We start from the raw sequence: 22,953 nt of genomic DNA, 5'->3' as shown, positions 1-22,953 counted from the left end.
TCAATGAGCCGACCGGAGTGAAACGTTCGGTCCGGTCGGCTCATTTTTGCGCCGTATGCGCTTTTACAACCGGACCTAAAACTGTGACATACGGGAGCGCATACGGACCTAAAACAATGAATGACATACGGGAGCGCATACGGTCACATACGGGAGCGCGAGCTTTTAGCTCCCCCCTGCCGTATGCGCTCCCGTATGGCAGTAAACGTAGTGTGAACCCAGCCTAATAGGGGCTCTTTGAGGGGCTCAAAGAAAGTGACATGAATTGTGAGTACAAGGTTGCAGGGGACATATGTTTAACCGGCTGAGGGAAGCTCAGCGGTTGTTAGTCAGGACAAGCTGATCTGTTTAGTCAGTGACCAGACGGTCTAGGATTTTGTTTTGTTCCTGCTTTTTGTTTGTTTCTTTCCCTGCAACCTGTCTAATAAAACTGGCAAGGTGCCAGATTTGCATTATAAGCGTTTGTTTGCTGGTTTATTGAGAAGTAACGCATCCTGTGGCGTGGTCAGGACGGTCCCAGAGCTAATCCCCAAGACGGATCGTCACATTTTGGTGGAGGATGCGGGCACGCCGTTGCTAAGGGCAACCCGTTGCCAAGGGCAACCAACAAGCGAGTTGGAGAGGAGCTGTTGCTAGGAGCAACCCCCTGCAAGATTGCAAATCGGAGGAGCCCAGCAGAGGAGTTCAAGCACAGTTTGGTGTCTGTGGAGGAGCGTTGCTAGGGGCAACGCATCGAGAATTTTTTTCAAGAAAATGGGACAACCTCGAAAGGCTGTTGCTGGGAGCAACCGACGTGGGCCACAACCGATGGACACCAAGAAGAAGCCGAGGTCCCGTGAGTTGTCGGTGGGCGGAATCCCACTGTGGGTGGACTTGGATTGTTGCCAGACTGTATCTCGGATTATGCCAGAAATAATTCCCTTTGTGAAGTCCCCCCCGGAGCCCGGTAAGACTGTTCAAATTACCTTTGATACATGTTTTGGGACAGTAAGCCATATGATGGAGGTATGTGCGGAACTTACAGTGGAAATTGTACTGGGCAGAGACTTTCCGTATTTCTGGCAGCTGTGGGATGCTGAGAGTGCACCTGAGAGTTCGCACCCAAAGGTTCCGGAAGGAGTGAGGACTGGGGGGTCTCTACTGGACTGTGTGAATGGTGCTGTATATTGTGAACCCATGCAGGCTGATAATGTTTTTCTTGAAACACTTATGTTAATGTGTTCTGATGTAAAGAGTTCTATTCCCACCTCTCGCAGGACAAAAGAAAACCTGTGTGAGCTGGAAATAGAAGGTAAAAAGATGACTGTTTTGTTAGATCCAAAATGTATAATAAGTCTGGTAAAGACCAGCTGCAGAAAGACAGACCCCGCTATAGTGTCTATACAAGCCGGTATTCGGGGATATAAAACAGTTAATGTGTGTATTTCTACTCCCTATGGTACCATAAGTCACAAGGTTGCAATAGAGCCTACCTTAGAGTATGAAGTAGTGCTGGGGAAGGATTTTCCGTTTTTTCAGCAGTTGTGGGAAGATAGTCAGGTGACTAGAGCAGGAACACCTGATAGGCTCACAACACTTGGTTTTCACCACATAGCAGGGGACAGTAACTCAGCTGAGGACAGGGAGTGTCAGCAGACCCTAGGTATATGCCAGGTGGGAGTGTGCCAGACCACTAGGGGAGCTGAAGAGTTAAAGTGGTGACTGGAATAAAAGCTCCAGAGATGGCTGTGGAAAAACCAAAACTCCAGAAAAGAGTGCCAGTGGAGCTGGGGGCTGCACTTATGGTCACAGACAGAGTCCTAAGTGAAGGAGACTGTGACAAGACAAAAGAAAAGTCTGCCAAGAAGCCGAGAGACAGTTCAGAGGAACTGATCAGGAATCTCCCTGACTCGCTGGTGCCAAGAGCCATTGAAGTTGTTGCTAGGGGCAACAAACTTACCGCCAAGGGATTGCCGGTCCGACGGGAGTGTTTAGCGAGAGTCTCCAAAGTTGCCAACGTGGTGGGAGAGGAAGAGTGCCAGGTGTCAGTGGCACCTGTTGTGGATGATAATAATGAGGCACAAGTGGCCGCAACCCCGGAAAAGGGGGAGACTTCATCTAGAGATGGGGAAGAGCTGGGTCGAGAGTCTGACAGAGGACCAGAGGATGTCTCAAGGTCTAACAGCGAGAGTGAGGAGACCGCTGTCAGTAAAAGGTCTCGGAAAAGACGAGCTGGCCTTGGGAAAAAACTGGAGCAGATCCAGAATCTGGAAGAAACCCTGCAGATGGTTTCTGTGAAGTTGTTGGAGAAAGAAAAAGAGGTACATCGCTTGACAGAGGAGAGGGACAAATCACTTGCTGACTTTAAAAAAGAGCAAGAAGTGAGGCTTCAGCTGGAAAAAGTCATGGAGCATCACAGTAGTGAGTTTGTGGCTCTGCAGGATGAACTGTCCCGCTCCCAGGGTCTTGTGACCAGCAAGGAGAGTGAAGTGCAGAGTCTGGCCAAGCGGATGTCATTCCAGGAAGAAGTGAGTCTTCTACATGGTGCATATCAGGCTCTGCAGAGTTATCACAAGGCTAGCCTGGTAGCCATGGAAAAAATAGAAAAAGAGAAGAATGAAATGAAGATGGAAGCTGAAGCTCTTGCCAGCAATCTGGAGAGTGTCTCTAAAGCTAAGAGACAACTTGAGGAGGAAGTCAAGGTGAAGAATGCCCTTGCACATGCTCTTCAATCTGCTTGTCATGACAATGTCTTGCTCCGTGAGCAGTATGAGGAGGCCCTGGAACAAGTTGAGACTCTGCAACATGAAAACAAGAACTTGCAACAGGAGATCTCAGATCTATCTCAACAGATTGGTGAGAGTGGAAAATCTATCAATGAGTTAGTGAAGTCCAAGAAACAGTTGCTGGACAGTGAGAAGGTGATCTCCGCACAACTCAAGAGTGAGCAGCTGAGATATATAAAGCTGGAAGATGACATGAAGATCTTAAAAGAGAGCCTGGAAGCGCAGAACGAAACGCGCAGAAGGTCCCACGTAGCTGCCTTGGTTTTGCTGGGAGCACAACTCTACGAGCAGGTGGATGTGCTGGCGGACAATGAACAATTGAGGAAACAATTGCTGTCTTCGGAAGATACTGTCAGGGACTTGACAGAGTTACTTGGCAGTGAGAGGATGAAGTCCACTAAGCTCCAGTGTAAGCTGCGAAAATGTGAGAAAAAAGGAAGAGGACCAGGAAGTCCTAAAAGTGAGCAGAGACCAAGATATGGCGGAATTGGCTCAAGAAAGGCTTCTGGGGCCGAAGTTACAGGATACAGTTATGCTTTCTCTGATTGCGAAAAAGTCCTCTAAAGCTAAGATTGAGGTGAAGTCCTGTAAGAAGTCTCCTGAAGCTAGGACTGAGCTGAAACCTGGTGGGAAATCCTCTGAAGTGAAGACTAAGGAGAAGAGAGGTGGGAAATCCTCTGAACCTGAGCAGACCAAAAATTCTGAAGGTAATGCTGAGGCAGAGAAATCCTCTGAAGCAGAAGCTAAACCAGAGTCAACCTCAAAAGCTGTGAGTAAAGAGAATGGCACAACTGAAGCTACAGGTGAAGAGAAGAGTAAGCCTGAAGAAGCTGCAGTAGTAGAAGCTGATTCTACACAAGAATCTGAAGGAGCCAAAGACTCTGAAGCCAAACCTGAGGAAGCTGGTGCCCCAGAAGAGAAAGCTGGATGGGATGAGGTGAAACCATGTGAGAAATCCACTGAAGACAAGACTGAGGTGAAACCAGGTGGGAAGTTCTCTAAAGTTGAAACTGAGATGGACCCGTGTCAGAGGTCCTCTGACGGTACAGAGAACAAGACAGTGGTTGGTGAAGCCACTGAGGCCAAAAGATTCTCTAAAGCAGAGGCAGAGGTCCGGCAAGCCAGAAGAAGACAAACGTTAGAAGCATCGGTCCTCTCACTCCTTAATTTAAAGAACCCTGCCCACACCAGGGTGAAGAACCTGGTACTGGAGAGGTGTGACCGAGAGACTTGCAATTGCAAAAGTTGTCCAAGCGAAAGGAAAGGCAGATGGTTTCTGCCTTTCAAATACATGTGCTCCTTCCCGGTGGTCTGAGCAAAGGGGGGGGGGGGATATGTGGCAGTGTGGCAAGGAAAGGGTGTATTTCCTTGGCTCACCCTGCAGAAGCTCTCACCTGCTTCTTAAGTAATGAGGCAGGAGGGAAGGGAGGTGTATAGGAGATGGAGACTCAGTGTAATGGGGGCTCTTCCTAGAAGACAGTATGTGGGCTGTAGGGAAGAGACAGAGCCTGCTGAGGAGGACACAGCCCGAGCTATGAGGGGCTCAAAGAAAGTGACATGAATTGTGAGTACAAGGTTGCAGGGGACATATGTTTAACCGGCTGAGGGAAGCTCAGCGGTTGTTAGTCAGGACAAGCTGATCTGTTTAGTCAGTGACCAGATGGTCTAGGATTTTGTTTTGTTCCTGCTTTTTGTTTGTTTCTTTCCCTGCAACCTGTCTAATAAAACTGGCAAGGTGCCAGATTTGCATTATAAGCGTTTGTTTGCTGGTTTATTGAGAAGAAACGCATCCTGTGGCGTGGTCCAGGACGATCCCAGAGCTAATCCCCAAGACGGATCGCCACAATATATATATATATATATATATATATATATATATATATATATATAATCAAAAAGTGTTGCAGTATTTTGTAATACCCTTTTTATTGGACTAACAGAATTTAGACCTTTATCAAGTCAAAAGCAAATCTAAGCTCACAAGCAGAAGACACAGGTTTCCTCTAACAAATATGTATGGATTGTGAGATGTAACCTTTGTATTCTGCTTGTGAGCTTAGATTTAATTTTGAATTGATAAAGGGAGGAATCCCGAAAGCTTGTCTCTACAAAATTCTGTTAGTCCAATAAATAAGGTATTACAAGATACTGCTACATTTTTTGATTTTGCATCTGCATCACTGGACTAATACGGCTACTCAAATTTACTGTATATATATATATATATATATATATATATATCTCCTTTTATCCGTATGGGTGAATAATACAGAAATTGATTTCTATACTTGTGGGTATGAGTGAATACTGAATGTAATCTTTCTATATTACTTATTGCACGCGTAGCAGTTCTCATAGATGAAGTGCTAATATATAGTGAGTGTAATTAGCATACTAAATGCATTTCTGTCTGACAAGACTGGGAGATCTTTGTTCTGCTTGTTTGTGAATTGCAGCTAAGAGCTTTTTATGGCTTCTATTTAGCATATGTAAATGAATGTATTAATGATACACTTTGTATATATTATGGGGTATTGTGTGAGGGTCATAAGGGTTAATTTCTGTTTTGAACTGTGAAACAAAAAATGGCATTGAAAACTGTGAATGTTGCCAATATACGGATATTTAACAGGTTCTAGAAGAATTGTAACAAATATATGATTAAGGTCAGCCATTGACTGAGAAATGCATTGCTACAATACTGCCTAGACTCCTTACATGTTCCCTTTGTATGAAAGCACTAAAGAGTCACCAGGGTGTCTGTAGGTGTCTATGGGTGTCTGCGGGTGTCTGTGGGTGTCTGCGGGTGTCTATGGGTGTCTGCGGGTGTTTATGGGTGTTTATGGGTGTCTGCGGGTGTCTGTGGGTGTCTGCGGGTGTCTGTGGGTGTCTGTGGGTGTCTGTGGGTGTCTGCGGGTGTCTGCGGGTGTCTGTAGGTGTCTGGGTGTCTGCAGGAGTCTGTGGGTGTCTGTGAGTGTCTATGGGTGTCTGCGGGTGTCTATGGGTGTCTGTGGGTGTCTATGGGTGTCTGCGGGTGTCTATGGGTGTCTGCAGGTGTCTATGGGTGTCTGCAGGTGTCTATGGGTGTCTGCAGGTGTCTGTGGGTGTCTGCGGGTGTCTATGGGTGTCTGTAGTGTCTGTGGGTGTCTGTGGGTGTCTGTGGGTGTCTGTGGGTGTCTGTGGGTGTCTGCGGGTGTCTATGGGTGTCTGTGAGTGTCTGCGGGTGTCTATGGGTGTCTTTACACACTTTGATAATATGACTAATTTCCATAGACAAATAAAGTCATCTCAGCGTGTACAGATAACTCTTCTACATAGTTCTATTCCTTGTCTTCAGGAGAGCTCTTATAGTATAAGATCAGCAATAATCGCTCAGCGACTAAAACTACAACTTTAATTCTAATTTAGTTTTGAGCCAAAGCCAGAAATGGATTCAAATGTAATGGGAAATACTAAGGAAGGACTTTTGCCTCTTCTTTCTGTTGGCTCCACTTATGCTCTAGCTGAAAAAAAAACTTTATCTTATAATAATTTATAATATTTATAGTTATCTTATAGTAAAATAATATCAATCGCTGGTGGTACTAGTGGTCAGGGCCAGATTAAGGCTGCCTGGAAGACGGAGCACTTCATTATGATTACCTCCCGACAGTCCCCCTTCCCTTCCACTGAGACTTGTTGCAGACCTGTCAATTAAAGGGGTACTCCGCCCCTAGACATCTTATCCCATATCCAAAGGATAGGGGATAAGATGTCAGATTGCCGGGGTCCCGCTGCTGGGGACCCCGGGGATCACTGCTGCAGCACCCCACTATCATTACTGAGCAGAGCGAGATCGCTCTGCACGTAATGACGGGCAATACAGGGTTCGGAGCCTCGTTACATCACGGCCCGCCCCCGTCAATACAAGTCTATGGGAGGGGGCATGGCGGTTGCCACGCCCCTTGCCATAGATTTGCAGTAAGGGGACAGGCCGTGATGTCATGAGGGGCGGAGCCATGACGTCACGCTGCTCCGCCCCTGTATCGCCCGTCATTATGCACAGAGCAAACTTGCTCTGTGCTGTAATGATGGCGTGTTGCCGCAGCGGCGATCCCCGGGGTCCCTAGCAGCGGGACCGCGGCGATCTAACATCTTATCCCCTATCCTTTGCATAGGGGATAAGATGCCAGGGGCGGAGTACCCCTTTAAGGAACAGACTGAGACCAAAAATAGGCCTGGGCATATTAGACTATGTAGCCTTTTTTTTATTTAGTTTTTGGTGGGTGTCACAGGAGTCAGGCCCCTGTTAAAATAAAATGGGCTGCATGGTCTAAAATCACTTCAGTTCAAGTCACTCTTTCCAGCTGTTGCAAAGCTACAACACCCATTATGTCTGGAGAGCTTCAGGCTGGAGCCTCAAATTGGGGAACAGTGTCATCCATTATTACTGCAAAACTTAGAGGTGGCGAGAGATCTAATGGGACAGTCAGGAGAAAACACAAACATAAAATGACTCACAGGAGACGTCTTCTCTGTTGTCTTTCCTTTTCTTTTCTTCTTCATCTGGTCCAGACGCCAGGTCTTCTTCCAGCTCCATCTTCCTCTTTAAAGTTTGACGCCTGGACATCATTGGTTCCTCACTTTGCCAGCCGCTCCTCATCCTCTGTATAAAGACAACAACCATTATAACCCTACAAGAGACTGTGCTTCCTAAATATAATACTGCCAAACCCTGTGTACTCTGTATATTATACTGCCAAACATCATGCCCTCTAAAAATAATACTACCACACACTGTCTTCCGTAGAGTGCACAGAGCAGCAGCATCCCATTAAAAACAAGTGAAATTCTGCTGGCGGAAGTTCATAGTGTGGACGAGCCCTAATTCCCCCAGACCCCTCTGTCCACCCCCCCCCCCCAGCCCCCCAGACTCCGGCTCCCAGAGACCCCTAAGGCTAGGTTTCCCCATTTTTTTACCTGCAAAAACACAGAAAAACTGCTACTGCTTTTTCCTGTGTTATGGTAATTTTTTGAAAAATTTTTCTCGTGCTTTTGCCTTCTCTGGAAACTTAGCCTTAGTCCTCCCCTGGTCCTTAATTCCTCCCCTTTAACACTCCTTGTCCTTCTCCACTATTCCACTTTTCTGCACCCCCTACCCCCCTCAGTCTCCTTCACACTCCTATGCCCCCTTTACAAAACCCACACTAACCTTACCTCAGCCCCCCATGCCCTCCTGGTCCTTCACTACACTTTTCTTCACCAACCACCAGGCGCCTCTTGAGAAAGGAATCATCTGAAACACGTGTCGAGGTTGCAGGATCATCACTGGGAAGCCGTCAGCATGTCACAATTAGGCATTGTGTTGATTTAAGTTATTGTGTTTCTATGTGCTGACCAAACTAATACTGCTAGACTGTATATGGCATTACCGATTACTGTATATATCCCAGTGATATCCTGCTTAGCTTTGTGTTGTTTTTTTTTTTTAAGGGTGGGTCATTTTATGGGTGTTTTTTCTACCTGTTTTTTTACATTTAATAAAGAGGAATTTTTTGATTATATCTTTGGGCTAATTTTGTAGGTTATTGGCAGTATAGTTCCCCCACATTAGGTTGGCAGAATAATTCCCCCAGATTAGGTTGTAGCCCCCCCCCCCCATTAAGTGCAGTATAGTTCCCCACATTAGGTGCAGTACAGTTCCCCCACATTAGGTGCAGTACAGTTCCCCCACATTAGGTTGTAGTTCCCCACATTAGGTTAGCAGTATAGTTCCTCCGCATTAGGTTGTAGTTCCCCCACATTAGGTGCAGTATAGTTCCCCACATTAGGTGCAGTACAGTTCCCCCACATTAGGTGCAGTACAGTTCCCTCACATTAAATACAGTATAGTTCCCCACGTTAGGTGCAGTATAGTTTCCCAAATTAGGTGCAGTATAGTTCCCCACATTAGGTGCAGTACAGTTCCTCCACAGACTTACAGCCTTCAGCCATATACAGTGTATGGCTGAAGGCTGTATGCCTGTGTACTGCCCCACTTCTGTGCTCTGCCCATCGCTCCTCCGGTCCGGGGTCACGATCTACTGCTATGGCCTATGGGCCATAGCAGTAGGTCCCGGGACCGGAGGAGCGGTGGTCGGAACACTGAAGATGACATGCTGCCAGCTGGTGCTGGTGACTTACCATGTGTGCGCCTCCTCCTCGATGCTCCGCTCTTCTCCTATCAGAGACATCCCAGTGTGCGCTACCTCCCGGTGGCCCCTGCGTTTTTAAAGTTAAGGCGGAGCTGCCCACAGAGAGATAATCTGGACATCCTTGTGTCCTGAAAAGATCTTTTGGGACACAGGGATGTCCTGAATGTGACGAGGGCCCCCTGCGGGCATGGGGCCCGGAGCAGGCGCTTCAGGAGCGCCAATGATGATCCGGCCCTGCTAGTGGTGCTGCAGTCCCATGTAATCACCCCAGCAGAAACACAACCTTTGCAATCGAGGGTCTGCACTGGATGTTGTGAGTAGTGGGTCCCGCAGGGCACCCCTCTTTGTACTGTGACTGGCAGATAGAAGACAGGGTATCCTTAATGGTGTGGGAGCTGAATTCCCGACATGGCGAGATGAGGAGAAGATAACTTCACATGGTGCAACAATAGTTCTTAATACAGCAACCCCCCCCCCCAACATGCGATGGCCCCGACATATGATCAAATCGACATACGATGGCCTCTCAGAGGCGGGGCCATCGCATTAACTGCTATCCGGCAGCGCAAAATGCTTAAGCTGCTGTCGGATAGCAGTGTAATGTGCCCCAGCAGGTTCACTTACCTATCCCTGCTGCTCCGGGTCCTCTCCGGGGTCCGGGCCTCGCTTTCCGGCGTCGTTATTACGTAGCTGTGCACGCCGTCCCGGCGTACTAACGTAATAACCTCACCAGAAAGCGAGGCCTGGACTCCGGTGAAGATGCGGAAGAAGCCGGAGGACCCAGAAGAAGATGCCGGAGCAGCGGGACAGCATCGGAAGCCCCTGGGAGACCATAGGGAGCGGTGAGGACGCGGTCCGGAGCATCGGGGACAGGTGAGTATAACTTCCTATACTTTACATTGCACGGATCCCTCAACATACGATGGATTTGACAAACGATGGGTCGTTTGTAACGAATTACCATCGTATGTTGAGGGACCACTGTACCTTCAATAGTGGCACTGAAAGAGTTACTCTTGGTGCGTGCAGGAGAGAGATAACTGCTTCATTGTGTCAGTGAAGGATACATTTAGCTTGCAAATAATTGACTTGTGCTTCTCTCGGTGTCTGATTCGGAAGTAGATTCAATTTCAGGATTTTTTACAGGTACCAATTTTGATAGTCTGACTTGTTCTGCACTGGGGAATAACTTCAACAATTTTTGGGGCTCTCTAGTACGAGGCCAAAATCTGCTAACTGGATCGGGACCTAGAGGAAAACAGCATCAAGTTGTTGGTGAAATAAAGTCGGAAATCTATCTTTTGTTCAATGCATTCCTTTGTAGCACTATTCTGTCAGCATGGTCTTGCCTGTGTGTATTGCAACGTCTGACCACTCTTCCTACAAATTCCTTACAATGGTCTACTATGGAGAGAAGGGTACCAACTCTAACCACAAGATGTCAGTGTATGGTAACGTTGGTGATCTCTCTGCTGCAAAGTTGCTCAGCAATTGCCATATGTTTGTACTGTGGGTGTGAACTGTTTTGTGTAATTCTTTTAGGCCTAAACAGTAGAGCAGAATTAGGGTGTGTTCACACATGCATATTTTCTGCTGCATATCTGCTGCAGATTTGCAGTAGCAGGTCTTGCTACCCACTGAAGCCAATAGGCAGCAAATCAGCAGGAGATTTGTACCAAAAATATGCACATGTGAAAGTACCCTAAGGGTACGTTCACACGTGCGGATTTACAGCGTATTTTTCGCTGCAGATCCGCCGCTGAAGGACCTCTGTATGGTGCCCTTAAATGTGCCTGCTTGGAGTGGCAATATGCTGCTCCGAGCAGACACACTGTGATGTGCGAGACGCTGCGCATGCACGGTGTACTCGCACACATCGCGGCCGCTTCCCCTGCTCAATGAGCTAGGCCGAGGGCTGCCACAATGTGCGAGTATACTGCGCTTGCGCGCGATGACTCGCACATTGCAGTGAGTCTTCTCGGAACATTGCCGCTTCGAGCAGGCACATATAAATGCAGCATATAGGAGGTCCTTCAGCGGCGGATCCGCAGCGAAATACACTGCAAAAATCCACATGTGTGAACGTACCCTAAGGGTGCATTTACACGTGCGTATTTTCTGCTGAAGATTTGCTTCAACAGATTTTGCTGCCCATTGAAGTCAATGGCCAGGAAAAATTGCAGCAGAAAATCTGCATCAGATCTGAAGCAAAAATATACACGTGTGAACGCACCCTAAGGGAGCAAATACAGCATAAATCATACAGCACAAACAATATAGCCTTTTTTTTAAGTAATAGAACTTATCTGATATGCAACCTTACACCTGTTGTAGGACATTACAGCAAAATCCACTTTAATGTGGATTTCCCTGTTTAAAATCCTTTAGAAGACGTAGTTTTAGGATTAGTCGAAATAAAAGTTAACTTTTCTTGAACTCTCTCCATACACATAGGGGGGTATTTATCAATTTTGCCTGTTGACAGTTTCTTTTTACCCTTTTGTTTTTTCACTTTGGGTTCCGTGGACATGCACCAAATTTATAATTTGGTGTAAGTTGTTAGTAATTTTGGCTCAAATGTTGAAATCAGCCGTTCACAGCGCCTTTTACACAGAACTTACCACCACAGAGGACGCGTATTTTACCCTGTAGAGCAGCAATTTTGGAGTCCCTCCTGCAGTATATCAGCAAGTGACATGAGTTATTTTCTTTTGTGGGGTTTATAGCCACCATGTGAAATGGATTTTATTTTCAACTTGAGTAGTTTTTTTTTTTTTTTTTTTACTTTAGGGCAGCCAGTGGTCTTCAACATGCGGACCTCCAGCTGTTGCAAAACTACAATTCCCAGCATGCCCGGACAGCCGTTGGCTGTCCGAGCATGCTGGGAGTTGAAGTTTTGCAACATCTGGAGGTCCACAGGTTGGAGACCATTGCTTTAGTGCTTTACCTTTCCGGAACCTGTGTGGCCATGTCCAATGCTGGCTCAACGGAGGGTGAAGGTTCCTCAGAGACAAGTATGTCGCAGGATAGTATTGAGCAGCCCTGGAATCGTCGATGCTTTCACAAAAAAATGTTTAATGTATTTTGACGCCTTTACATTTTCTGACATTGCTTAGTGTGTTTTCCATGTGCAAAATTTCTTGGCAGGGATTTGCTCCAAAAAAAAGAAACCTATAGGCGCAAAATTGCGCCAAAGATCGATTGCCGCAATTGATGAATTACTGACCAAAGTTAAAATCACACACAGGACCGTGTGATTTTGATAAAGTTGTAAAAATGACAGTGGAAAAAATGCACCAGACTTTGGGGCAAAAAGACACTGCGCCAAAGTTACGTAAGAAAAAACACATAAATCCTTTGATAAATACCCCCCCATATCTTTATCTTCTATATTCAATAGAGTAACATGCAAGTATATCTCAAAGATAATTATTTCCATGGTAATGCTGCAAATAATAAAGATCTTAAAATGCTTTTTGAGCGCAGTTATCATTGTTTATTGTTTAAGACTTTATAGAATTTGTATTTTTTTTATATATTTCTAGCTCTTACATAGAAGTGATTGAATATTACAGTGATTATACAGACACAATCATTCTGTATCTCCAGGGAACATCCATTAATGTTCCATTGATTCCTGACTCACTTCTGGCCTTACCTCTGTGGATCTCACAAATGGGGACAATTAACTGCATGACGAATCCTTCAGCTCCGTATTACAGAAAGTTCTGCGACGTTCCGAGGTGGCGCTGAGTTGAGGACGGGTCAATGTATTCGCTGTGATTTTCTTTTCAGTTCATGGAAACATATGTGATTGTAACTTCAATAAAAAGAATATATTGCCTCAATTTTCGAGAAAGCATGCATCCTTCTCTAAGAACTAAATTCATCCTCTTATTACTTTAATGTCAGCTCAAATCAACACTAGAATGTCGCCAGAATTCATGAACCCTATAAACCAAACAATGCATCAAGAAAGGTCTGAAGAAGGCTCCGCAATGCTAAATAGACATAATAAGTGTGAAGGGAAGCTGTGAATAATAAAGTGTCTTCTAAACAATTGTAACAGAGTTTCCACGGGCTTAAGTATTAGGACAGCGATTGTATATCTCCACAAAGCGTTAAATGACACATTACATGCAAACTGACCTGGAAGAAGAAGAATGAACGTGTTGATATAAACAGTGGAGTTTCCAGACATCAGGTTCTATATTCATGTAATTTTAGTAGATACTGTAAACAGAATACCATCAAAGGAATTACAATCTGAAGGATCCATATTTCTTACAGTATATCCAGATCTTAAAGGGGTACTCCAGTGCACCAGCATTCTGAACATTTTGTTTAGAAAGCTTGGAGCAGGCGGACGTCATCGTAACATCATGGCCACGCCCTAGTGATGTCATGGCCCCTCCATTCATGTCTAAAGGAGGAGGCGTGGTGGCCGTCACAAGGGGGCGTGGCTGTAACGTCACGATCACGGCCGCCGGCTCCAAGCGTTCTGAACAAAATGTTTAGAACACTGGGGCATGGGTAAGAACAAAGCCCTTTAAGGCTTTGTTCACGCAGATAAATTTCCAATTGGAATCTGGCGGAAAAATTCCACTTAGAAATACCGTTGCGTTGTCTTCAAAAGAATTTCTGCAGCGGAAATATCTTTCACGGAAAATCCAAATCCAGTTTCCGCAGCAATAATTAACATGTCAATTTGTTCTGTGGAATCTGCTTGGAAATGAAGATGGTGCATTTAACAGAGCTGGTATCTTCTGCCAGCACCTACTGTCTGCCGGAAATTTTCCTTGCAGGTATTCCACAAAAAATACGCTGTGTGAACATACATAGGCTGTACAAAGGTTCATGGAGTCCATGATGCTCCATACTATAGAGCTGTAGGAGCCGTGTTAACATTTTTATGCATTTGTAAGGCACCATTTTACTGTGTTAGGGTATGTTCACACAGTATTTTGGTCTTTAATTTGGGCACTATTTTGAACAGAACTTTTAGCCAAAACCAGGATTGGTTTCAAAACCCAAAAGTGGTGCAAATCATTCCAAAAAAAGTCTTCTCTGTGTCAGTTACACCCCTGGTTTTAGCAAAAAAAATCTGATCAAAACACTAGTCCTGATTTATCAATCTGTCTGAGACAGAAACTGGAGTGATTTTCCCAAGCAACCAATCACGGCTAAGCCTTTATTTTACCAGAGCTCCCTGAGATATAAAACATGAGCTGTGATTGGTTGCTTGGGAAAATCACTCCAGTTTCTGTCTCAGACAGATTGATAAACCAGGGCCACTGTGTGTGAACATAGTCTTAGGCTGGATTCACCCCTGCATTGCATTTTCTATTGTTCTGCTCTGTCTTAAGAACAAAACAATGAAAGAGATATCACCAGAAGTTCCGTTACACAACAGACGTGAACAGCACAGAGTGACACAATTGACTTCAAAGGGGTCCATCTAGCAAGGTGCCTGACACATTACCAGACAAAAATGCTGCATGCTGCTCTATTTTGTCAGTATTTTTGATGGAACCTGCAACAGAGGTTTGAACCCAGCTTTATTCTACCCAAGAAACAGAGGGGGAGATTTTTCAAGATTGTCCAGAGGAAAAGTTGCCCAGTTGCCCATAGTAACCAATCAGCTTGCTTCTTTCATTTTTAACAAGACCTCTGCTAAATGAAAGGATAAATCTGATTGGTTGCTATAGGCAACTGGGAAATTTTTCCTTAGCACATATTTTGATAAATCTACTCCAATGCATCCAATGGGTCCATTGAAACATGCCACTGTTGTTTTCCTGCCAACATTTAAAACGGAATGAAACATAAAAAATGATACAACGGAGCCCCATGGAATTTGACAAGACTCTGTACAACTTGTAGAGACCAAGACCACATACAGTATATCTGCAAGGACCAATACAACCAATAATTACAATACAGCACAGATACGGTAGTAGATACCAGCACTATACCGGTGTTATGCAATGTACTCCTGCTGTAGACCTGATATAGGAGATTACAGTGCAGTTACATCGTGACTCTGAGTCATTCACTCTCCTTTTTCTTTTCCATCTAGCTCACACTTCCATAAGACTTCTCCAGGCTATAAATTTTCTCTGCACTTTGGTGCCCACCTTAGTGCACCACATGGTAAAAGTGCCCTCCCTAGCAACCCACGTAATACTGTTCCCCCTGTGTACTCCCTCTTCCCCAGTAATGGAGCCCCCCTTAATCTCACCCCCTACCCACTTCCCCTTCCCTACTGGTTATACCTCCGGCTGTAATGTCTGCATTCTGTATTTTTTTTTTTTTGTGTTTGTGTGTATTTACATCTGTTTTTCAAGCCTGACCTGTTTTTGCATGTTGTGTGCTTTGGTCAAGATAGTGTTAATGTTTCAAGCCAATAGGCTCCCGGATGGGGCTATTTAGACCCCAGCTTTGCTGGTATTCCTTGTTGCTAATTGCACCATGTTTAAAATAGCACTTAAATCTGTCCACATGAATCCTGAGTTCAGCTATGGCTTCTTATCCTGTATTTGAGTATCTAGATTTTAGCCTCGTTATGTTTGTACTTTGTTTAGGGTTTTCTTGATATGCTTGGTATTCAGATTGATGTTCAGATAGTATTCTGTTATTAGTCTGTCCTGTTTGGTTCTTGTTAGTGATTCCTGTTTAGTTCTCGGAGTCCGTTCAGACTTATCCGGTTGTCAGTCCAGTGTTCCTTATTTAGTATTCCTGTTTAGAATCTTGACCTGTATTACTCCATGTTATGAAGTTTGGCTTTTGAAGTTCCTGTATTGCTCCATGTTATGGAGTTTGGCTTTTGAGGTTTCCATAATACTCCATGTTATGGAGTTTGGCTTTTAAAGTTTTTATTGCAGCTGTCTAGTGTGAAGTGTGTTCTAGTATCCTGACCTGTATGATATTAACCCATTAATCTACTGCATATCCCTGTCCTGTTTTGCAGTATTATATTTATCTTGTTTTTCCAGTCTTTTTCATATTATCATATCTACCGTTTATTTTGTCTCTGGCCCCTTGTTACGCCTAGCGCTCCGGGTCCCCGCTCCTCCCCGGAGCGCTCACGGCGCCTTTCTCCCTGCAGCTCCCCGGTCAGCGCTGACCGGGAGCGCTGCCCTGTCATGGCCGTTGGGGATGCGATTCGCACAGCGGGACGCGCCCGCTCGCGAATCGCATCCCAGGTCACTTACCCGTTCCCGTCTCCTGCGGTCATGTGCTGGCGCGCGCGGCTCCGCTCTCTAGGGCGCGCGCGCGCCAGCTCCCTGAGACTTAAAGGGCCAGTGCACCAATGATTGGTGCCTGGCCCAATTAGCTTAATTGGTTCCCATCTGTTTCCTGGCTATATCTAGTCTCCTCCCTTGCACTTCCTTGCCGGATCTTGTTGCCCTAGAGCCTAGTGAAAGCGTTTTTGTGTGTTTATACCCTGTGTACCAGAACTTTGCTATCTCCCCTGACTACGAACCTTGCCGCCTGCCCCCGACCTTCTGCTACGTCCGACTTTGCTTCTGCCTACTCCCTTGTACCTCGCCTATCTTCAGCAGCCAGAGAGGTGAGCCGTTGCTAGTGGATACGACCTGGTCACTACCGCCGCAGCAAGACCATCCCGCTTTGCGGCGGGCTCTGGTGAAAACCTGTAGTGTCTTAGAACCGGTCCACTAGCACGGTCCTCGCTATCCCTCTCTGGCACAGAGGATCCACCTCCTGCCAGCCGGCATCGTGACACCCCTGAACTGATTGTCAGTAGGCTATATCTTGCCTTGATATTTCTGTTTGTTGCTATTTAGCATTCCTGCTGTGTATTAGGTCCTTAGTCCTGTTTGTCGGTTGTTGTTTTTAACAGCTCATGGTCTTGACACATACTCCGACTTTGTACAGTTCTGTTATTTATTTTGACTCTGACTCCCCAGCACATTAGCGCAGTGGTGTGGACCCTCTTCCTGGTTGTAGATCCGTTGCATAGGGCATATATGCAATAGGAAGGGACATGGGCTGTAGGTGAGATTAGGGATTCGCCACTTCCTTGTCCATATGTAATGTGATCATGACACTAGCTATGCAGAAAGACATTTGACTTGCCTTCCCTATTGCCTGGCCACATTGGTGACTGATTTAGAGACTGTCAATTATTACTACTCTTAAATCCTTCTCTTCTGTAGTTTATATTGTGTTGAAAAATGTGATGTGCAGCTACTGAGATATGCCATGTTCTATCTGGTGTGGCTCAGCGCCACTTTTGTGTAAGACATCTTTAGTACATAAGATGAACAGTGTGCACTTTCAAGCAATGTTTCCACCAGCAAATAAAAATTTGTGTCAGAAAAAGTGTCAAGAGTGCCAGTCTTATCAATGCAACAGTAAGATAGATAGATGATGAGTAGATATGGTGATATTATCTGTTAAACTGGAGAGGCTTTCTAATTCCTATTTATTCCTAATGAATATTCTTGGAGGCATAAATGCAGTAACTGGATGGGATGCATAGTGGGGGTAATCTGCTTGTCTCCATCTCTATTCTTTTACTGATACTTTGTTACAATATAAACGTGAAGACCAAACAAGTCTTATTGCGGCTGATTAAATTAAACAGCTTGTTTAAGGCTATGGACCCAGTGGGGTTGCGGTGCCTTCTTCCAGTAACAAAGATTAAAGTAACATAAATGTACTGCAGCTACTACAGCTCCACAGGGCAGGGAGACAGATGTTGCTGCATATGTTGGTTGGCACTGGACCTGACACATAAGACGCATAGCATAAACAACAGAATGATTATTTCCTACATTTTCAGCTCCTCTCTGGGCCTTTGGTCACATATTTCTTCATTAAAAAATAAATAAAAATGAAATCAATGCCGGGAACCATTTGTATTTGTTCATAGTTTTATGCTTTTGCTCATGGTTCTTCCATTGAAAAGGAGTTATTTTTTATTAAAACACTTGACTTCTCTGAATGAACCGAGTTAGATTCTTGCAATATGTAAAATTTATATTTAACTTCTGAATTTTAAACATCTCTTTGTTGTTGCACTTTAATATCTCGGAAATGGCATTAAGTATACGTACAGGATCTCTATAGTAGACATAGATATACAATAGCTGTCAGCTACCCCTCCTGATCCCATCATACATTTGGATGCCTTATATGTTCTGAATGGAGAGAGGGAAGAAAGCATTTACCTGACATCTCTGGCTGTTGCTTATGTTCCCAAGAACAATAGGACCTGTGTAGCATCTTTTTACCATTGCTGCAGTTCCTACTTTGCCCTCTTGGGGACACACACAAGCACTGGCTGTAAATTATATCGTTGTCTGCTTGTGAAGATGTCTGTTCTGCTGTGTTCCTGTGTTTGGGATTTAAGCCTATTTTCTGCCTCTGCCTCTGTCTGATCTTATTGTACATTGCTGCTTCTCCAATGCATGACCCAGACTGTCAATCCCACCTGTGCTCATCAAGGCTGCCTCACCTGGCTGCATCCAAGCTTCTCAGCTCTACTGTTTTACTAAACACCAACTCAGCTCTGAAACTTAGTACTCTGCTTTGCTGCTCTACTATCAACCACAGCTGCTTGATATCAGGGCATTCTGGCCAGCCATCCTAGAGTGGAATAAATAGTGAAAACCAGGGGAATAATTAGACTCCCCTCCCAAGATTGGCAAACCAAAGTCAAACCGGCAGTGACACAGTGAGTCCACACCCAATGGGGCTATACAATCTGGCAGCTGAAATGTAACATGCCTAATCCTTCTCTCCCTCTACATCATCAGTCAGGGGAATGTCAGGATGTTTCCAAAATAAAGAGGGTTCAGCTAATACATGACTAATGTGTATAGGGGCCTTTAATCTAAAAGCCCCTTTGCAACATGGTTAAAGGCTTTTTTTTTATTAAAAAAAATAGTTGCCTATTCACAGGAAATTCTATTAATATTTGATTGGCTTTAACACTCAGTCCTACTGCTGATGAGCTGATTGGCTCCCGCAACACACTGAGAATAGAGCCAAAAGTGGTTCGTTCTGTACTCTGTGTAGTGGCGCTAGGGTACTGCAGTCTCAGCCCCTTATCCCTTCAACAGGAGCTGAGGCTGCAGTACCCCAAGTGATGCCATACACAGTATGGAGCCAAGTGTTTCTAGTTCCATTCTCAGTGCAGTGCAGATTACAAACAGCTGTGAATAGGTTATCAGGAATTAGGCATTAAAAAGGAACCCTTTTTTTATGCTTACTACAAAAAAAAAAATAAACTTGGTTCCAACCTTACTGATCAAGCACACACAGCAAAAACTGGTAAAACTTTGCCCATACAGACATATACATTTTGCCAATCATTCTCCTTACAATAATACTCAAAATGGTAAATGATTTGCAATGCAGGGCATGCTGGGACATTTATAACTAAGTCTCAGTGCTGAAATGCAACACCCATGACCTGGACCAATTCAGTGCTGCAAATCATATCTTGATAGTAAAATACAGTACCTCATATTTGTATGACTTTGCACATTGCAATATTGGTACTCATTCAGCTTTTTTGAGCGGCTATACTTCTGCAAAAGTTTAATGAAAGCTTTACATTCTAGTAGGCATTTTGCCTCAGTAAATTATCCAGATGATATAAACATTTAGCACCTGATGTGGTAAAATTGGTGAAATTAGTTTGTTTGGACAAATAGCTGTAGTGCAGTTCACGTTTCTTTCTTTCTTTACATACAGTAATTTTGAAAACTTGCATGGTTTTGTTACATTAACCCTTTTTTATGGTGACAAGGTGATTTTGGTGACTGCTCCCATTTGATTGATCCTTTGAGAGCCCTCAAGGGGTGCACAGCTATTTCTCATTCTCTCCATTTCAGAGGGTGCGACCAGAGCAGAGTTGTTTGCCAGCTGTACTCACACAGGGACTACCTTTGCCTTACTTCTCTGGCCAATGACAGGACTGCAACTAATCCTCTCTGATATACCATGACAGACATTCAGTGGAAAAAGGTTGGCATTGTGCTGTGGAGTATTTACAGCACGCTACTAAAGATGGCACCTCGGGGGAGGGGGGGGAACGGATTATTAATGCATTGGATTTGCAATAGGAAACTAGAAAATTTGATCCAGCTTAGCTTGTTCATGTATAAAATCTTTATTTCATAAAATCCACTAAGTTGACACAGGTACAGGAAAAAAGTTACGTGTTTTTGCCATTCTAGGTAGCCTTTTTCTAACCATTAGCTTTGCAAGTTTCTATATAAGCATAAAGGAAAATAGCAACAGCATTAGAGCAAGGCGAGGGTTAATTCATGTAAGTAGCTCTGATCTAATTGCAGTAAACTACTGCTGATAATGATGAAAAGCTAAAGGTAGGGGGATTACAGCATGGATGTCACTTATACAGTCCTGGTTTAAACAGTGAAGGACTATAGATGTATGTACATTTTTTATGAGAATTTCTTTCAACCTCTCTTTGTGTGTTTTTTTATTTATTTGAGTAAAAAATACATTGTTTCCTTACTATAGGTACAGATAGCATTTTAAGATGATAAACTCACTTCCTCATCCTATCAATTAGATTGATTAGTGAGGAGATTTTTATTAGTATTCTACAAAACAGGCAGATTTCCATAAGCGAGGTCATAAGGCAAGGTAAAAAAATCTCTTCAGTACAGGAAATTGTTCATCAAATTGAATTACTTGGTGTTCAGTTTTGAATTACCATGTAAGTAAAGAATTATGTTCAAGTTGAAATGTAAGTAAAATTGAAGCCAATCGGTATGTATCATCAGAATACTATTACATGTATAAAACACTGTCCAGTCACTATCTCACTACCTGCCGTATAAAAATTATAACAATTGATATGTCTAATATAAAAAAACTACTTAATTTTAGTATGCCTTCGGCACAAAATATACATTTCACAGTGGTCGTCTCTCTGCGTGAACAATATCTATGAGAAGCATTTCCTAAAAGCTAAGCTGCAGTTCAGTTACGGACACGGATTCTACAAGCCTTTTCTTTCTCTCCTCCTCTAGTCACATCCTGATAACCGTTTTCCAGCTACCATGCATAGGAAGCTGTCATGTGGCTGGGAGAAAACTTTCTTCAAACTGCAGAAATATGTCATTTGGGATACTGTGAGTTAATTTACAAAACTATTTTCATGCATTAATAGCCTAGGTATAATAAGAGTTTAAGAGGAAAAGAGTTATGGTTTATATAAGATGACTAATGCTTTGGTCAGAGAAACTTCTAGAAGGCTGTAGGAAGAGTCCCTAGTCCAGCCTCCTCTCCCCAGAGGGGTAGACCAAACACCAGTTAGTTCCAGTCTGGTTCAGGCCAGCAAAGTGAACATTTTCTAGCTCTGCCCCTGCTAGGCATACATACATCTAGGCCAAAGTATGAGTCCTAGATTTAATCCTGTCCTGTAACCTGTTTAAAGGGGTACTCCAGTGGAAAAAAAAATGTTAAATCAACTGAGTACTCCACTGGAAAACATTTTTGTTTAGCCCCTTAAGGGCCAAGTGCTGAGAATTTGGAACAAATTGTTCCGAAAGCTTAGAGCCAGCATTGGGGCTCGTGACGTTGCGGCCCCGTCCCGCGAGACATCACACCCCGCTTCTCAATGTAAGTCTATGGGAGGGGATGTGGAGACCGCCCTGCCCCCTCCCATAGACTTACAGTGAGGGGCAGGGCTTCACATTACAAGGGGGCAGGGCCATGGCATCACGAGCCCCGACGCCGGCCCTAAGCTTTGGGAACTATTTGTTCTGAACGCTTAGCACCGGAGTACCCCTTTAAAGGGGTATTTCAGGAAAAAACTTTTTTTTATATATCATCTGGCTCCAGAAAGTTAAACAGATTTGTAAATTACTTTCAGTACTTCTGAGCTTCTGAAGTTAAGGTTGTTCTTTTCTGTCTAAGTGCTCTCTGATGACATGTGTCTCGGGAACCACCCAGTTCAGAAGCAAATCCCCATAGCAAACCTCTTCTAAACTGGGCAGTTCCCGAGACACGTGTCATCAGAGAGCACTTAGACAGAAAATGAACAATGAATTTGATTCCAAGCTTGTTATTTTGTGACATATTCTTCTTTAACATAGTGGAAAATTTTCATCGATACTTGCATCATTTCTTTGTGAAAATTTTCTAAATTTCATGAAAAATTAGAAAATTTAGCATTTTTCTAACTTTGAAGCTCTCTGCTTAAAAGGAAATTAGACATTCCAAATAAATTGTATATTGATTCACAAATACAGTATGTCTACTTTATGTTTGCATTATAAAGTTGACATGTTTTTACTGTTGGAAGGCATCAGAGGGCTTCAAAGTTAAGCAGCAATTTTCAAATTTTTCACAAAATTTTCAAAATCAGAATTTTTTTGGGACCAGTTCAGTTTTGAAGTGGATTTGAAGGGTCTTCTTTTTAGAAATACCTCATAAATGACCCCATTATAGAATCTGCACCCCTCAAAGTATTCAAAATGACATTCAGAAAGTTTGTTACCCCTTTAGGTGTTTCACAGGAATAGCAGCAAGGGGAAGGAGAAAATTCTAAATCTTCATTTTTTACACTCGCATGTTCTTGTAGACACAGTTTTTGAATTTTTACTAGGGGTAATAGGAGAAAAAGCCCCCAAAATTTGTAACCCAATTTCTCTCGAGTAAGGAAATACCTCGTATGTGGATGTAAAGTGCTCTGTGGGTGCACTAGAGGGCTCAGAAGGGAAGGAGCGACAATTCGATTTTGGAGAGTGAATTTAGCTGAAATGGTTTTTGGGGGCATGTAGCATTTAGGAAGCCCCTATGGTGCCATAACAGCAAAAAAAACAAAAAAAAAAAACACATGGCATACTATTTTGGAAACTACCCCCCCCCCCTCAGGACACATTACAAGGGGTCCAGTGAGCCTTAACACCCCACAGTTATTTGACAGCTTTTCGTTAAAGTTGGATGTGTAAATGAAAACAAAACAAAATTTCCACGAAAGTAAAGTTTTTTTTCCCCAAATTTAC

General features: G+C 44.0%; 1 protein-coding gene across 1 annotated transcript; it reads left to right on the top strand.

The window, feature by feature from the left end:
- The first annotated feature begins 3,201 nt into the window (after positions 1 to 3,201).
- Positions 3,202 to 17,203, top strand: LOC130300023 (germ cell nuclear acidic protein-like). The gene is made up of 3 exons (XM_056551553.1): positions 3,202 to 3,702; positions 3,781 to 4,037; positions 17,119 to 17,203. Exons 1-3 carry the CDS (start codon positions 3,244 to 3,246, stop codon positions 17,201 to 17,203), a joined length of 801 nt encoding a protein of 266 aa, XP_056407528.1. The 5' UTR covers positions 3,202 to 3,243.
- Positions 17,204 to 22,953: the final 5,750 nt, after the last annotated feature.

The sequence above is a fragment of the Hyla sarda genome, chromosome 1, assembly GCF_029499605.1.
Source record: "Hyla sarda isolate aHylSar1 chromosome 1, aHylSar1.hap1, whole genome shotgun sequence".
NCBI lineage: Eukaryota > Metazoa > Chordata > Amphibia > Anura > Hylidae > Hyla > Hyla sarda.
Note: the sequence above shows the minus strand (reverse complement) of the source record. Positions and strands in the feature narration are given on the sequence as shown.

Excerpts from the sequence above, each read along its gene's own strand:
- LOC130300023 (XM_056551553.1), top strand. The coding sequence starts at position 3,244 with ATGGCGGAATTGGCTCAAGAAAGGCTTCTGGGGCCGAAGTTACAGGAT. Across the intron at positions 3,703-3,780 it reads AGAAAGCTGGATGGGATGAG|ATGGACCCGTGTCAGAGGTC; the intron begins GTGAAACCATGT and ends GTTGAAACTGAG. Across the intron at positions 4,038-17,118 it reads AGCGAAAGGAAAGGCAGATG|TTTATATTGTGTTGAAAAAT; the intron begins GTTTCTGCCTTT and ends TCTCTTCTGTAG.